Source organism: Mus musculus, chromosome 6, assembly GCF_000001635.26.
Source record: "Mus musculus strain C57BL/6J chromosome 6, GRCm38.p6 C57BL/6J".
Taxonomy (NCBI): domain Eukaryota; kingdom Metazoa; phylum Chordata; class Mammalia; order Rodentia; family Muridae; genus Mus; species Mus musculus.
In genome coordinates this window covers 55,201,274-55,218,995 of record NC_000072.6, presented here as the reverse complement: position 1 = coordinate 55,218,995, position 17,722 = coordinate 55,201,274, and the positions used below count along the sequence as shown (strand labels likewise).

General features: G+C 47.7%; 1 protein-coding gene across 7 annotated transcripts in view; it reads right to left on the bottom strand.

The window, feature by feature from the left end:
- Window positions 1-15,646, bottom strand: part of Mindy4 (MINDY lysine 48 deubiquitinase 4) — a 116,874-nt gene extending 101,228 nt beyond the window's left edge. For 2 of the 7 annotated variants that reach the window (XR_003956214.1, XR_003956211.1), the window contains exons 1-4: window positions 15,427-15,644; window positions 7,627-7,746; window positions 2,254-2,489; window positions 528-774 (exon numbers count right to left, since the gene is read on the bottom strand). Coding sequence is in view for 4 of the 7 variants with exons in the window: in XM_006506298.4 (XP_006506361.1) it covers window positions 528-774; window positions 2,254-2,489; window positions 7,627-7,746; window positions 15,427-15,489 (666 nt within the window). In the remaining 3 variants the exon portion in view is untranslated. Of the gene's footprint in view, window positions 1-527; window positions 775-2,253; window positions 2,490-7,626; window positions 7,747-15,426 lie in introns of all 7 variants that reach the window. The other 5 variants (NM_001142781.1, NM_177883.4, XR_003956212.1 and 2 more) reach the window with 4 other exon arrangements.
- Window positions 15,647-17,722: the final 2,076 nt, after the last annotated feature.

Below are 17,722 nucleotides of genomic sequence, written 5' to 3'. Positions count from 1 at the left end.
TTTCTGGTATTTCCCCATTTGTTGTTCCCCTCCTTTCACACTGTCTGTCCTCTCATCTGCTGTACCCTCGTACCTAAGGAGACCAAATCCTGACCCCTCCTTAAAGGAAACCACCAAACAATTAGTGAAATTTTTACAATTTGTCTGAAAGAAAAAAAAAGAAAAGAAAGCGAATAAATGATAGCTTTAGCGACCAGGGTTCCTACTCCCCTTTAACCACTGTGGTAAGTGATACTATTCTCTAGACTCGGGGAAGACCCCTTCTCTAGAACTGCAAAGACAGAGCCAAGAATGTGTGTCTTCACTCGAAGTGAGAGGAGAGGAAATCAAAGCATTCATTTCACTAACTCAGGTAGATAAGCTGAGGGCAAGGAGGTAACGAAGCCCGCTGAGGATCCACAGAGCCAAGAGAAAGCAGGCAGACATCCTCCCTGTCCCCACATGTACCCCATTCTCAGCCAGCAGTGCCCAACACACATCTCTCACTGCCCAGGCTACAGAGAACAGAAAGGGGCAGCCCCACCCACCTGAGGGGAGCTGGCGACAGGCCCAGCCATCATGCCTCGGACAATCAGGCCAGACTTAGGCCTGGTCCTCTCCATTGTCTTCTTCACATCTATACCGGGCTCTGATGAGTGAAGCTGGTCCACCTTCTCCCACGCAGGAACCAACGGGAGGCTGTCACCCAGGTCCACGTGTGCAGCCTTACTTTTGTGTGAGGGTTTTTTGGATGATACGAAATTACCAAGTATGTCCCCATCCAGACTGTCATGCCTGCAGAAATGTAACACTTCCATTTAAACAGAGCCTCCAAATAATAAAGCCCAAAGTTACCCACCATGCATGAACACATAACTGGAAATGAGCCCAGTTGGGAGAGGTATGGAACGGAAGCAGCACAAAGGCAGCTGAGTACAAGCAAAGTCAGATGACAGTCTACAGGATGCTCAGTCCCAATGGCTGAAGGCTAAAGAACGCCTTGTGTCTGGCACACTCAAACGATAAAGGAGGGCGCCCGCGGTGCAGTGCTGGGCATGGGGAGCACACCTGAGGCAAACCACATGTCCGGGTGTCCAGTAAAGCTGCGCCAGTGTGTATACACATAGTTGTGTGCATGCAAGGGAGAAGGGGGGAGGAAACAAAAGAAAAAAGAGAGGAACAGTATAAAGAAGCAAGAAGTCCTCTATTTAGGTGAGCTTCCTAAGTGGCCAGCCATGTCTCGATGGGGCTGAATCTCCCCTGCCAACCACTGGCCGTCAGAACCTCTTTAAAGGTGACAATAAACATGAGCCTCACCCTTTCTATGAGAAGTACGTGGCCACGACATTGCTGCTGATGCTCTGGGTTATGTCATCCGAATCAGTGGGAATGACAAACAAGGTTTTCCTGTGAAGTAAGGTGTCCTGACCCACAGCAGACTGTGTCTGCTGTCCAGAAAGGGCATTCTTGTTATGGATCAGGGAAAGGAGAGAGGAAGTGCAAGTCTGATTAGGGATGCAAGCTGATGCCAACCTGAGCTCTCAACTTAGTTACTGGAAGGAGAGACAAAGACAGACAGACAGACAGACAGACAGACCAGACAGGGAGAGAGGGAGAGAGGGAGGGAGACAGAGACAGAGACATGTTGATAGGCAGAGGGGGGCATATTTCTGGACTGACTGACTGACAGCTATTACTATGCCTCAGTGACTGGGGTCCCAAAGAGCAGAATCTTAAAGCATCTCAACCTCTACAGATGCTGATGTCCCCCAGTGCGCTGTCACAAAGCCCTTAAAGTACGAAGCTCAGGACCACAGCACCCAGAAGTCAACACTCCACACGGCCAGGAACACAGATGCCAGCGCATTGCTCTGAAGAAACAACGTACTAAGGAAAATGAAGAGAGGCTGAAAAATATGCTAAACTTGTGCCCAAGAGAATAAAGGAAGCCAGAGAAAAAGACCAAAAACGGATTGTCAAGAGACTTAGGCTTTCGTCATTAAGGGCATCTACTTTTCTACTTTGAAGTCTGAGTCCAGTCTTTTAAGAGTACAAAGTCTTTAAGAGTAACATAGAAATCAGACCTGAATTGCAAAAGAAAGAGAGGGAGGGAGGGAGGGAGGGAGAGAGGGGGGGAGGGAGGCAGGGAGGGAGGGGGAGAGGGAGGGAGGAAGAGCAAGAAGTGAGGAAAAACAGGGCCATGTTTGTAAAGGGGAGCCTTGCCTGGCCGGGCTGGTGTAGGCAGAGTGGAGAGGAAGTGGAGGAGGTGGGTACCTGGCTTTGCCTGCTTCTGACCATGATGTCCGTCTTCCCGTATCTTCATCTGAAAGGTCGTATATATTCACCAATGTGGTCTCTGAGTGTCTCAAAGGCAACTTGTTGTTTTTCTTTGGAACAGGGATTGCAGGGATTGGGACTTCTTGACTTTCACTGTTATCTGTATTTCCAACATTATCCAGAAAGTACCTGGTAATGAGCTCCAGGTTTGTTCTTAGAGGCTTTTCTTTTGCCTATCATTGGGAAGGAAAAAAATACCATTAATTGAATGCACAGCATTTGGGGGCGAGTGTAAAGATTATCCCAACCCTTTGACATATTTTACCAGCTTTTCACTCACGCCACACACACACTTACTTAGTCTATGTGCCAGGCACCGTACTGGGTAGGGATTCAGAAAGAAAGACAAAAGCCTCCACTCTGAAAGAACCACTATCTTGTGCACTGTGAGTCAAAAAGAGGACTGTCCAAGTTAATCTCCTTTTGCATCCTTTCCCTCTGTAAACAACTGCAAGAGATAAATCCTTTCATTTAAAAAAATACTGTTTTAATTTAATTTTGAATTATACTCATTTATTGAGTGGGAAGAAGCTGAAAACCACATGTGTGTGGAGATCAAGAGACAACTTGAAATAGCCAATTCTCTCCTTCTACCATCTTTCTGGCCTCTATAGATCCAAGATACATTTGGGGCCTGAGCATTTTACTGGGGGGGGGGGGGTGATTTGAAACTGGTGTGTCCTCCTCAGGCTAGTGTTCTGGGCACTTGATCACCAGCCTATGGACCATTTTGAAGTCTGTGGAGCCTTCAGGAGATGGGGCCTGGCTGGTCGAAACAGATTGTAAATGGCAGGATTGTGAGGAGCATAGCTGCCGTGGTTCCAGGCTCATGGTCTTCATTTCTGATCTACATCATGCTGGTAAGCAAACTCACCCTCCAGCCACCAGATCTTCTCCATCACGACGGACTAAAATACCTTAAGTCATGATCCCAAATAAACTTTTCACACTTTAGATTGTTCCAGTGAGTTATTTTGTCATAGCAAAGAAATAACACAACAGATGATGTTTCTTTAACATTGACCACTAGCAATTGCAGACTGGAGCAGGAAGTTAAAATGAAAAGCATAAAGCCCTCTCTTACCCTTACTTCCCTCTTGCTTCTCTCTTGGCCTCTGGGGCTCTTCCCTTCCCCCATCCCTTCCCCCTCTCTCCACATGTTCATAGCCGGCCTCTACTTCTCTACTCTCTCTCCCTTTCTCTGCTACTACTACCCTCTTAACTCCTCCCATGCCCTAAATAAACGCTATTCTATAAGAAAGAAAGAAAGAAAGAAAGAAAGAAAGAAAGAAAGAAAGAAAGGAAGGAAGGAAGGAAGGAAGGAAGGAAGGAAGGAAGGAAGGAAGGAAGAAAGAAAGAAAGAAAGAAAGAAAGAAAGAAAGAAAGAAAGAAAGAAAGAAAGAAAGAAAGAAAGGGAGAGAGAGAGAGGGAGGGAGGGAGGGAGGGAGGGGGAGGAGGAGAGAAGGGGAGGGGAGGGGAGGGGAGGGGAGGGGAGGGGAGAAGAGAAGAGAAGAGAAGAGAAGAGAAGAGAAGAGAAGAGAAGAGAAGAGAAGAGAAGAGAAGAGAAGAGAAGAGAAGGAAAAGCATAGAGTCAGCTGGGACAGACTCAACCATAAAAAAAGAAAGAAAAAATATGTAAGGAAACTCTTCAGAATAAATATCAGTGTTTTACAGCCTTGCCTGTAGTATTTTCCTTGGTTTTGGGTTTCTTGTTTTTAAATACATGACCAGCTAAGACTTACTAAACCCAAATAACAAGAATTAGAGCTTTGATTTCTCCTAAACCCCTTAGCCCAATCTGAACAGACACCCAGTTGTCCAAGCAGTGACCCAGGGGCTGGCTTCAGGCATCTGGGCCATGTGTCAGTCCCACCCCAAGAGCTGGGATCTGCAAGCACCCAGGCCTGCTGAGCTGTGTCGAGACATGGCCTTGAGTGCAGTGCTTGCCGAGTCAGAGCAGCCAAGGGTCTGTCGAGGGGCCTGGTGTTGAGCCCTCAGCAAGAGCCAAGCCCTTCCCCTGCCAGTCCTCTCCTGCCAAGAATCATGGCCAGTGGACAACACTGAGTTCCACAGCCTTATCAGATAATTAAAATCAGGAATAATGTGTTTGTTTACTCAGTTTTTATAAGACCAAAAAAAATTTTTATTTTTGTCTTGATCTAAATTAAGATTACAATGAAGTGAGTTGAAGAAAACATATAAATTGACTCCATTCTCCACTCTCTTGCCTTTTCTCTATGAGGGGCTCTGGATCCTGGGTTGCCCACATTACACCTCTGTGAGTTTTCGTACTTGTACCACAAAGCTCACAGTGAACACAGCCTTGAGGTAAAGCTAACACCGTTTCCCCAAATCACAGTCTTACATAGGGAGACGTCCAAAAACCTTGCGAATGAGAATTTTCACTTCCCCGGGAAGCGGACTGGGCTCCCCAGAAGGATCCACTGACAATGGCCTTTAGTCAATGGCAGCCCTGACTTAGGGAGGATAAGTGTGGGGCTGAGTGAGCTCCTGGGACACCTGGCTGGAGGAGATAACAAGGCCAGAACTGAGCTGGCTTCCAAAATTCTTCAAGGTCTCACCAAATATAATAGAACCCACATAGCAGCCAATCAAATTTGTACTGATGTCACTACCTTGCTCCTACCAATCATATTAGAGGTTACCTAACCGTTCTAGAAAATTCCCCTAGACCTACATAAAAGGGGCCTGTGAGCCCCTCAGGTCACCGCCATTTTGATGAATGGTTGACACCTGCATGCTGGTAACTTCTGCAGAATAAACGGTCTTTGTCTTTGCATACTATTTGAGTCTGGAGTCATCCTTCAGTGACTCCTGGTCCCTAACAGTAGGTATTCCCGTCCATCACACAACTGTTAGGAAAAACAAGCCACTGGGAATATTCACACTGAACTGCAGAGGTTCCCTGGGGTCATATGTGCTCCGGGCACAGTGCAACCGATGCTAATAAATATTCTCTGTTTTAAAATAGAGGCTCCAGAGATGGAGAGATGGCTCAGAGGTTAAGAGCACTGACTGCTCTTCCAAAGGTCCTGAGTTCAATTCCCAGCATCCACATGGTGGCTCACAACCATCTATAATGGGATCTGATGATTCCTTCTGGTGTGTCTGAAGACACTGTACTCATATACATAAAATAAAGAAATCTTTTAAAGAAATATAAAATATAGGCTCTAATCATTCTATCATGACTAATAACTTTGTTTACATCAAATAATCGGGGATTCAGGACTGATGATACCTTAAGTTGTAAAGATAATAATTACTTTAGAGAGACTATGCTGTGGTAAAAAAAATAAAAATAACTTAAATGAGAATATGCTTCTGAGAAATTAGGTAAAGGTGGTTTTATAGAAAATCAGGGACAGTAATGGTTCTTTGGGGTTTCCAGGTAAAGGTCCCAGTGTCTGTGAAGCCTCCCTAACATGCACAGCCTGTGCCCCTCCCTCCAAATCCAGCAACTGAAGGGCACAGTGCTGCTGGCTCAGCGCATCCCTGATGCAGGACTGTACACATGAGAGGATGGAGGACAAGAAGAAAAAGCGCTGTGGGCTGCCTCAGCCTCTGCTGGGACCTCACTTGGTTGCCAGGGTCTAACCTCCTCAAAGGGATCACAGGGCGCCTGCAGCAGAGATGAGTAAGCGAGGGCTAGTGGCTGGGGTCTGCAGACCTACCTGGAACACTTAGCTTACAAAGGGCAGCCTGACGCAGGGTCCTCTCTGCCGCACCACACGCAATAGGCTAGTTGTCAAGGGGTCTGGAAGTTTCTCTGGGTATTTCAAATAGTCCTGTTCTCATTCGCACATGCCCATTCAATCAGTCAGAATCTCACTTTATTTTATCTCTTTTTAGATGTGGGAGTCGGTGGTGGTGTGTGTGTGTGTGTGTGTGTGTGTGTGTGTGTGTGTGTGTGTACAGATGTTCACAGGCATGCAGAGGCCAGAGAGGAATGCCAGATGGCTTCCTTTATCATTCTCTGCCGTATTACTTTGAGACAAGGTCTCTCACTGCACAGGAAGATGGTTGGCCAGCAAAACCCTAGAATCCTCCTGTCCCTGGCCCCTAGTGCTGATGTGCCAGAAAGGCAGAGTCACACGAGCTTTTGCTGTGGTTGCTGGAGATCAAACTCTTACCACTAAGCCATCTCCCCAGCCCCAAGACTTCTTTTGAAAATCAATCTCTAGCCCCACAATGCTGGGCCTGGAAGCCAACATACTTGTAATCTCAGGACTCAGAAGACTGAAGCAGAACTGCCACACTTTGAGGCTAGCCTGAGCTATGCAGTGAGTTTCGGCCAGCCTTGGCTACAGAATAAGACTGTGTTTCATGAAACAAAAAAGAAAGAGAACTCTCCACCCTAGCCCATATAATTAACTGTCAGAGGTCAAACACCCACTTTGGCTCAGAGATCTCCCAGGGGATTGGGGGGGGGCAAACTCCGATCATACCAGTTGCTTCAGAGCTTTCGTACTGGGCCTGGAAAAGCTGGCCCAGAAGGCCAAGGCAGAACATCCTGCACTTTACTCAGTATAGCATGGCTTCCCTTATACTCTCACTTGTAGCAGACTTCTGCATGAACTGTCCCTTGTCACTTTTAGATGATTCATTAAATATGGGGACACAACAGTGAAAAGATATTCAGTCTCTGCCCATCTACAAAGCCCATGGGCCTGAGGGAGGCAGACACTAGTGAGACGAAATGCTCTACTTCAAACGTAGGATGTAGAAGAGGAAGCCTCCAGAGCAGTGTGAGAGTAGCAGGTGGGCTCCGAGTCTGGGGCTAGGGACCTCCATACCTCAAGAAAACCTGTTCCCTCGGTTTCCTCAACTGCCACACCCCTGGGCATGCTAAACCCAGCTTCCATCTCTGCTGACCTACATTCAAAAGAGACAACCACAGAAGGGAGATCTTACACAGGCAGGAGATGGCCAATGTTAGTATAACATATATATATATATATATATATATATATATATATATATATATATAGAGAGAGAGAGAGAGAGAGAGAGAGAGTACACTGCATAATATATCCTTAAGCAGTCTTACTAAAAGTACCATTGTGTGGGAAAGGGGAGCATAGAGAACAATTACCAGAGAATAGGCATGACCAGCCCAGACTGTGAGACAAAGTGACCTCACATTTGCCAGGGGACACTCAGGGATGCTAGGCTGAACCTAGTTCACTCTGAGATTTGTCATCTTGGCCAGCCCCCAACCCTCCTGCCCTAGCTGCCAGGCCCTGGCCGCCAGGACACCACCAGACTTGCCCCTCAGAAGACAAGTACCTTGTTCTCCTTGTAGAGAAACTCCAGATGCAGAACTTTGCGGAGATCATTTCTGCTGTTGATGCTAAGCTCACAGCGGGGGCGCTCCTGGTCCATGGTCACAAATGTCTTGTTCAAACCCTGAGGGAAGAAAGTCTGAGTCACTGTTCATCATTTTAAATGAAAACCTTCCCTTCTCTGACGCAGTATAAACAGAGGATTGCTGGGGCTCATTAGGACTGGGCTCATAACCTTCCTTACACGGCCACGGTGGGGGCCCAGAGCTGACTTCAGAATTCATTTCATATAACATTGGCTTGACAGCATTATCAGTTTGGTCTGGGGTCAGCTAAGGCTAAGCCTGTGGGCTCATTTTATAGGTAGCGATGAAATTCGGGAACTAGCTTGCTGTAAGCCGGCTCAGGGGCTCGGTGTTTGGCCTAGACTTGGGGCTATGAAAGATGAACCTTTAAAAATAAACGGACGTTTAAAAAAATAAAAGCCAAACTACAGTCACAAGGCCAACCATTGTTCCCTTAACTTTTCAGCCGAGGAAGCCAGGAAAGATGTTTGAAGTCACATGGTGGAGATCCACATCAGTCTAGCCAGGAAGTCTGTTTGGGGCACAATCCCCGACAGGGCACCAGAAAGTCACTAGCCATTACTTACCCCTTCCTAAACACCCAAGACTACAGTAAACAGGAGGACCCCTGCACCGGCCAGGAGCTTGGCATTCACATTTGAAAACAGCCACAACAGCTGCTTCACCCCCATCACAGGACACTGAGATCACCAAATGCTTTCCAAAGATGTCTCAACCCTGGCCTTCTGGCCAGGGCTTACCCTTGTTCCTGATGGATCCCAGACCCCAAGTGTCATCTAGGTAGGACTCAACTTTTCCCTCAGCCTTTGTGCCCAGAACTTTATAGTGGCTCCAGCTGCTAGAAAACAAGACCAAAAGGGCTGGAGAGATGGCTCAGTGGTTAAGAGCACTGACTGCTCTTCCAGAGGCCCTGAGTTCAATTCTCAGCAACCACAAGGTGGCTCACAACCATCTGTAGTGGGATCAGATGCCCTCTTCTGGTGTGCCTGAAGACACTACAGTGTACTCATAGACATGAAATAAATAAACAAATCTTAGAAACAGAGAAAGAAAGAAAGAAAGAGAGAGAGAGAGAGAGAGAGAGGGAGGGAGGGAGGGAGGGAGGGAGGGAGGGAGGGAGGGAGGGAGGGAGGGAGGGAGGAAGGAAGGAAGGAAAAGAAAAGAAGACCAAACTCATTGCCTGCCATGAAAAAGTGAATTTGGAAAAGATACAGTCAGTGTTGACCCAGAGAGAGTGAATGGGGTCTTAAGGAAAAGCATGAGAGAAACAAGTGTGTGTGTGTGTGCGTGTCTGTCTGTCTGTCTGTGTGTCTGTGTCTGTGTGTGTCTGTGTCTGTGTCTGTCCACATGCGCATGCACACTGGAGAAAAGGAAGGAAGGTCTGAAAGCAACTACCTGCATTCTACATCCTTAATTGTCCTGATTTTCACCAACCAACATGATAGGGAACATCCAGAGATGATAATGATTCTCTAATTACCTGCCTCAGATTCACCAAGTCTCAGTGCATCTAACATAGAAGTACACACACACACACACACACACACACACACACAAAGAAAATATGCATGCTCCCCCAGCTGGCTCTGAAGCATATCATCACCCAGAAACCAGTGGGGGTAGTTACAGGCACCCTGTGGAAGTGAGCCCCACTCTTTTCACTCAGCTAAGGTTTGCCCTGCACCCGTGGTATGCAAGCCTCTGTTCTTGGTACGGAGGTAAAGAAGGGAGGCAGGCTAGCATGCTAGGGAAGCAGGCCATGCGACAGAACACTCTGTCCATCGCAAAAGCGTACACCATAGAACAAAGCAAGGAGACTGAAGGTGGGGCACGACTGTAACAGGCAGCTGCTTAGTGAGCATTACCCATGTGCTCACTCTTTTTTTTTTCTTGTTTTTTTTTTTTAAGATTTATTTATTTATATGTAAGTACACTGTAGCTGTCTTCAGACACTCCAGAAGAGGGAGTCAGATCTCCTTACGGGTGGTTGTGAGCCACCATGTGGTTGCTGGGATTTGAACTCCGGACCTTCGGAAGAGCAGTAGGGTGCTCTTACCCACTGAGCCATCTCACCAGCCCCCCCTCCTTTTTTTTAATTAGGTATTTTCTTCATTTACATTTCCAATGCTATCCCAAAAGTCCCCCCATACCCTCCCTCCTCACTCCCCTCCCTTCCCCACTCCCACTTCTTGGCCCTGGCGTTCCCCTGTACTGAGGCATATAAAGTTTGCAAGACCAATGGGCCTCTCTTCCCAATGATGGCCAACTAGGCCATCTTCTGCTACATATGCAGCTAGAGACACAAGCTCTGGGGGGGGGGGGGGGGTGTACTGGTTAGTTCATATTGTTGTTCCACCTATAGGGTTGCAGACCCCTTTAGCTCCTTGGTACTGGTTATCATGTGCTCACTCTTGTCTTGTGGTTTGCTCCTCTGTCCACTGGTCCAGACACTGGAGCAGAGGAGTTAACAGATTAAACTCCAGCTTCCATACTAAAGAGGAGAAGATAACCAGGCTGATGTGTTCTATAAACGGGGAGGGGAGATACAGATAAACAAACAGAGAAGGCCAGGAGAGGTCTGGAGAGACAGTCAGGAAGTGATCCCTTGGTCATGTGACAGAGACATCAGGGGAGTCAGAGAGCAGGCCCTGGGGGCACCTGGGGACATAGTGCTCCGTACAAGGGACAGAAAGTACAAAAATTCCTTCAGCAGTTTCAAGAGCAGGGTCTGCAGAGCTTCAGGAGAAAGTGGTAGGAGTACAGCCAGACAGGTCACCCAGGGGCTAGGGAGATGATGGCAAGTGAACAAGGTATGGAGACTGCAGTCCTGATTCTGGCACCCACATAAATCCTGGGTGGGTGTGAGCCCCTCCTGCAATCTCAGCACTTGGAAGGCAGAGACAGGGTGTGGGGGATTCCCAGGACAACTTAGATAGTTAAACTAGCCAAGATGGTGAGCTCTGCGGTCAAGTGAAAGACCCGACTCAACATGTAAGGTGAACCAAGCAATGGATCTCAACCTAGAACTTCCACACACCTGTGCACACATGCTGGCAAATACACATGTGCACCAATGGACACATGGGAGCACATAAACACGTTCGTGCACGAGTGAGTGCGCACATGTGCGCACACATGCAAGCACACACACACACACACACACACACACACACACACACACCTACATAGAAAATAAACAGAAAGGGCAGTCAGAGCCTGAGGATTAGGTCAACAGAAAAAGTTAAAAGGAGGAATGCCAGACTGAAGAACTTGGCTGCTGAAGTGAAAACAGATGTGGGGACAAGGTATTAAGCAGTGACCATTTAGAAGGTTATTGGGTGAGTCACACAATCTACATGAAAACTAGGAGCAGCTTGAAGCAGAGCATCAAGCACGGGCGTCCTAAGAAATGATTCCACTCTCTCTGTGCTCTGACAGTACAGCTGACAGGATGGGAGGGGAACAAAGAGGAAATGGGCCCCTAAAATACGGGATCCGTACTAACTCTGAGCAGTGCTGCAAGTGTGGGACACCTAGCTGGCATTCAAGAGTTGGAGACATGGCCGGGAGAGAGGAAAAATGTGTATTTGGTGTTGGAAATGTGAAAAGAAACACTAGCATGAACATGCTGGATGCGAAAGAGAGGTTAGTGGAGATATCACAGATGATAAGAAGGCAGGAGGAGCTCAGGGAGAGGCCAGCCAGAGAAGACATTCTGGAACCGCCATGTTCTAGATAGCACTAGAAGCCATAAAGCAGTTGAAGATGCCTTAAGAGGGGATGGGGAGGAAAAGGAAGAGCAGAGACCGTCTTTGAGCTGAGGAGCTACACAGCACTTGCTGTTGGGGGAAACAGAAGCACCCAGCACAGTGTGAGGAGGAGGAGAAATGGCCGGAACAGGTAGTGGGAGTCAGATGAAGGATAGAATCCACAGTGCGGACACTTCAGAGCCAGAGGAATGAGGAGGGCAAAGTAATGGTGATGAGAGTGGTGTCCATGGACTGGGATGTGTAAGAAGTGAGAAGGACTGAGGGTTAGTGTCCACAGCTCTTTCATAGGGAAGATGACAGGGACTAGAGTAGACTGGGGGCCAAGCTGAGTTTCCTTAGTGCTGAGATGTGCTGCATGGATGCCCCATTAGAGAAAGGACCACCACGCATACAGTGGGGATGCTGAGGGTCATGTCCTGGAGCATGATGATACAGAGGGGCTCAGGCCTGGAGGGTTAGTGGGGTGGAGGCGGGGGCAGTGCAAGGAAGAGCCTGAGGGACACTCATTTTTCCAGACTGTCTCTGTCCTCTGAGGGAGAATGTATGGGAAGCCGGAGATGGGAAGGTCATGCGGCATTTGAGAGGGAAACAGGCTACAGAGGGGCAGCTAGTGGGCCTGCACCTGGGAAGCACCACGTCATTAAGTGACCATGGGTTTAAGGTGAAACCATCAACGAGGAGGTATCTTTGTGCAATCCAGTTCAGCTCAGTGGTATGAGCATGAAGCAGGGCAAATTTACTTTCCCCCAGAGCAGAGAGGGTGTAACAAAAGGTGAGAAGACAAGAGAGCCAAGCCCATTGCAGAGCATGGAATTATAATGAAGTGAGAGAAAGAGGCAAGAAGGTCTTACATCAGGGCTGGGACTGTGAGACACTGGTGGGGACAAAGGACTGTAACTGTAAAACGGCTTGGGACTGAGAAGGAACATCATCGAGAAATGAGAACACCTGGAACACTGGAACCCAGATGGTGGAAAGGGAGGACAGGCCTGTGGCCTGACCATGGATGGCAAAGACAAGTAGCAGACAGATGGAAGCCATGTCACACTGCAGGAGAGAAGCCAAAGACACAGGAGCCTGGGGCACCAGAAAAGTCACTTCCATGAACCCTGAAATGGCCAGGAGGCATCATGAGTCTCCTGAGGGCAGACCACATGCTAGAAAGTAGAGTTTGGAAATGCTAAAGGGGAGATAGGTCTGAGTGCTAGCCGGGTAACACACAGCCTTCAGGAAGGGTGCCAGATGGGGCTCCCAGGGCAAGGAGGCGTCAAGGTCCAGCCTGCTCACCCTTGGGCAAGTTTCTTTGCTTCCTTGTCCTATAACACTCTGATATGAAAAGGAATACTGTAAGTATACTTATCTTCCAGGATGGTTAGGGACATTTGAGAAGATCAATCACCATCTAGGAGGTACACACAGGGTGGCAAAGGCCTGTGGTGATCACAAGGTCTCTGTCCCACAGCAGAAGCAATGACAAAAGTAATTACAACTGTGCATGCTGGTATGCCCCTGTACTTCCGAATACAGGAGTCAGAGGCAGGAGAATCAAGAGTATAATGACAGTCTGGGCTACACAGAGAGCTTAAAAAGAACCTGAGTAATACAAAGATGGCCCTGTCTCAGATCCACCCCAAATACCACCAACAATAACATAAGCAGTTGCCCGGCCCATGGTTCTGGCTCTCTGTGACATTAGTTAGGGTTTCTACTGCTCTACTGAAACACCAAAGTCAAAGAAGCTTGGGGGTGGGAGGGGGGCATAATTTGGTTTACACTTCCATATCACTGAAGGGAATCAGAACAGGGACTCAAACAAGGCAAGAACACAGAGGCAGGAGTTTCCATGCAGAGCATCCATGGAAGGGGGCAACTTACTGGCTTGCTCTTCGGGACTTGCTCAGCCTCAACAGCCTGTATTCATATAGAACTATCCACTATGGACTGGGCTCTCCCTCATCAATCAGTAATCAAGAAAATGCCCTAGAGGCTTGCCTATAGCCTGATTTTATAGAGGCATTTTTTTTAAATTGAGGTTCCCCTCCTCTCAGATTACTTTAGCTTATGTCACACTGACATAAAACTAGCCAGCACAGGTAGTAAATAAAGACACCCCTCTTTGTACTTTTAGATATAAACCATGGGAGGAAGATGGTTTCTGAGGTGTTACCTAGTTGGGAGGTCAGCTTGGTGTCTCTGTCTAGAAGGTGAAATAAGCAGATGTGACCACTGTAATAGAAGTGTCAAGGTGAGTCCAAGGACAATCCTGATCAATTCTGATCATGGGAGTGACCAGAAGTGCTTGGGGAGAAACAGGCCTTGTCACAGGGCAGAAGCGATCAAGGGAACCATGAAGGAGAAGCTAGGGCCAAGCTGTGAGGCCTCAGGATTGTCAGTGAGGGCTCAGGATTGCACTCAAGAATTGAAGGCCTCTCGGGTACTTCTAAATCTAACCCAGTCTTAAAAAGCAGCAGCGATCAGCCTCTCAGGGCATGACAACACGGATCATCCAACTTGCATCAAGGACTCGGTGACAGAGAGTCAAAGCAGAGGCAATAAAGCCAGGTGCATTGCAATGTTTCCAAATAAAAATCATTCTGAAAGAGCACACAGGCATTTCAGAACAGGTACAGTCAGAGCTGGTATAAAGTGGCAAAACCAGTGAAAAGTTGAATACCTGTGTTGTATGTAAGTATCCAGGGCAAGGAGGCGTCAAGGTCCAGCCTGCTCACCCTCGGGCAAGTTTCTTTGCTGCCTTGTCCCATAACACTCTGATATGAAAAGGAATACTGTAAGTATACTTATCTTCCAGGATGGTTAGGGACATTTGAGAAGATCAATCACCATCTAGGAGGTACACACAGGGTGGCAAAGGCCTGTGGTGATCACAAGGTCTCTGTCCCAGAGCAGAAGCAGTGACGAAAGTAATTACAACTGTGCATGCTGGTATGCCCCCGTACTTCCGAATACAGGAGTCAGAGGCAGGAGAATCGAGAGTGTAAAGACAGTCTGGGCTACACAGAGAGTTTAAAGAGAACCTAGGCGCTGCCTGGGCATCACTAGTGCTCACTCATCAGACATGAGTGGACTGTAAAAGTTCCCGTTAGAGAGAAGATGAGGTAGTAACGTCAAACTTACATTTCAAACTAATAGCACATACCTAAACTTCCACCATCTGACCTCAAATCCTTTTCCTTTGTTCCATGCAAACACACACACACACACACACACACACACACACACACACACACACACACTCACACATACGCACGCACACACGCATGCATGTTTCAATCTCAAATTAGTGCCCCTTGGGCCAGCTCAATATGACATCATGTGGAAGCACAGATCCCTAGTGTATAGTCCTCAGCCCCTTTGTGTAAACTACAAGCCAGTGTGGGACTCCTGGAGTCTAGGAAGTGCCTTCCTCTCCTAGACCCCCATGGGGGACTCAAGAGCCTCCCTAACTTGTAAACACTTTGAAAACTCTTCTGGCAGTAAGAGAATTTACATAATTCCCCCCACAAAAGCTCATTCAGCAGCTAGAATTTCCATCATTGATTAAAATGATCAAAAGGACTGCCTGTCCAGAACTTTCCTTTAGAAAGTTCTTTTCTACAGACATGTCCTGTGCTCCTGGCTGGGAGAACTTGCTCCGCCCTGGACACCCTTGCCAATCTGGCACTGCTGTGACAGAGGGGACCAGGGGAGGGCAGCCAAGCAAGCGCAGGCCTGGCTTTGTGGACGTGCCCTTGCATTAGGGAGGGCTGGCTTCTGGGAAATGTAGTTTCCTTGTCCCGAGAAAGGGGCGCTCTTGGGGAAATCTCTGAGGCGAACAGAAGGCATGGAATGCTCCCCCCACCCTCGAAGGTGCAAAGATGCTAATGGAAACCACTGGTTGCCCCCCAACTTAAGAAGATACTAGTGGGTTTCGGAGTGTCCAGACATTACCTTTCTGCTAAGAAACTCCCTGACCAGGGAGGCGGCCACCTCCTCCACGTACAGACTGTCCATGCTGCTAGCGCTGCCCACGAGGCCACGCGGCCGCCTGCAGCCCCAGGCCCCTTAATCCGTTGGGCCCAGTAAAGCGGCGTTGCCGTGGCGACGGTGGCATCCGCGCCAGGAAGAACTCCTCCCCTTCCTGGGAAACAAGCGTTCTAGGAGGGCGGGAGAGAAGGGAGGGAGGAGCATCCTCCAAGCCGCTACTCTCTGCCAGTTGCTGTGCCAGCAGCTGAAGGCGGGACTTAGCCTATGAGTTCTGGGCGCCGAGTTGACTGACTCTGGTTTTTTGTGGTGGATGTCACTGGCCTAATCAAAGGTTCTATTTCTCCATACACAAAATGGGAAACACGCCCTACCCTGTGGTTCTTAAAGTCTGAACTGGCAGGGAAGCAGGGCCCTGACAGTCCACCCTCAGGATTGCAGTTACCTCCCGGGTTCACTTGAGACACAGACTTCAGTGTTCTGGCCTCTGTTATGGCAAGGGCGCTTAGACTCCAATTTCTGGCATCTAGAAACTGGAAGGATGGGAAACTGCCGAAGCCCAGGTCTTTGCCAGTCCCTTGGGTAGCACCTCAACTTTCTCCAGGACTGTACTTTGCCTGTTGCGTTGGTTTGCTGGGGCTGCTATAATAAAACGCCGCAGACTGTGGCTTCAACAACAAAGTTACTACCTTGCAATCCTGTATGTAGCCTGCAAGCTGGTGAACAGGTGGCACCAGGGCTTTTATGGCTCGAGTTCCCTCCCGTTGACATCTTCTTTCTGTGTCTTTACAGAGCCTCCCTCTAAATGTATCTGTGTGCTATTATTCATCTCTTCTTAGAACACTGAACACAGTTAAGTGTTCACCATAACAACCTCCTTTAATGTTACTGTACCTCCAGATAAGTCACATTCTAGATGCTACAAGGCATTAGGACCTCAACTTAGGAACGTTATGCTCTCAACTCAGCACATATCACCCACACTCCTACATACAAATTATTTTCTCTAAACTAATGTTTCTTATTTTTTTCTTAAAATTGTTTCCAGGCAGTGATACTCACAAAATCTTAGGTTTGTATGATTATTCAATTCTGAGAAACCTTAAAACATTTATAAAATTAGAAAGGTATGTTGTATGTAAGATTGTCTCACAGCCAACGGCACATGCACTGTGTCTGGAGACTTCATGGTCCGCTTTGGTGTCCTGAGGATGTCATTGTATTAGGACAGTTATAATTTCCAGGCATCCTCACCGTCTAACCCTCCAAGGAGGTCTCTGCAAACTCACCTTAGCTGCATGTGGGTAAAGTGAAGATAGCAATCAGGAACCTTGCCAGGGGACCTGCTATTTCAGATGTAAGGACACACTAGTAAATGTGTTATCATTTAAAGCGCAAGGCAGACTTTCTTACATAGACATAAGTAAGACAAGAGCTTGCATGTCAAAAACCGGTAATTGCTTGTCTTCGTTTTGTTTTCTGTTGCTGGGACAAAATACTGTGATCCACAGTTGTAGGTTTCAGATCCATCACAGAAACAGGAGCTTGAGGGAGTTAGTTGGTCAGATCACACCCACAAACAAGAAGAGAGCACAGTAAATATATGCATGCTCAGCTGCCCTCACTCTTGGTTAAAGGTGTATTTATTTTTATTCTGTGTGGGGAAATTTGCTTGCATTTATGCATGTGTACCATGTGCATGTGTGGTGCCAGGGACTCAGAAAAGAATGTTGGATCCCCTGCAACTGGAGTTACAGATAGTTGAGGGCCACCATGTAGGTGCTGGGAACGGAACCTGGAACGGAGCAACAAGTACTCTTAACCAGTAAGTAATATCTCCAGCCCCGCTTCTTCACTCTTACACAGTTCAGGATTCCTGCCTAGAGAATGAAGCCACCCACAGTGGGCAGGTCTTCCTGCCTCAATTACCATATTCAAAATGATCCCCCTCCACCAACCTAATCTACATGATCCTAGAGGCTTTCTTCCTAGAAGACTCTAAATTGTGTCAGGTTGACAATTTAAACTATCACAGTGTTTGCAGAAGAAGAGGATCTTGGTGAGTCCCAGCCCAACCAGGGCTACATAGTGAGACACCCTGACTCAAACAAAAACAAAAACAAAAAACAAAAACAAAAACAAAGGAATGATATCCACTGTGAAGGTCAAGATCAAGATCAGATCCAGGTGTGGTGATTAATCTTGCTTGTCAACTGGACTGGGTCTGGATCAAACCGGAAAGGCAAGCCACTGGCACTCCTGT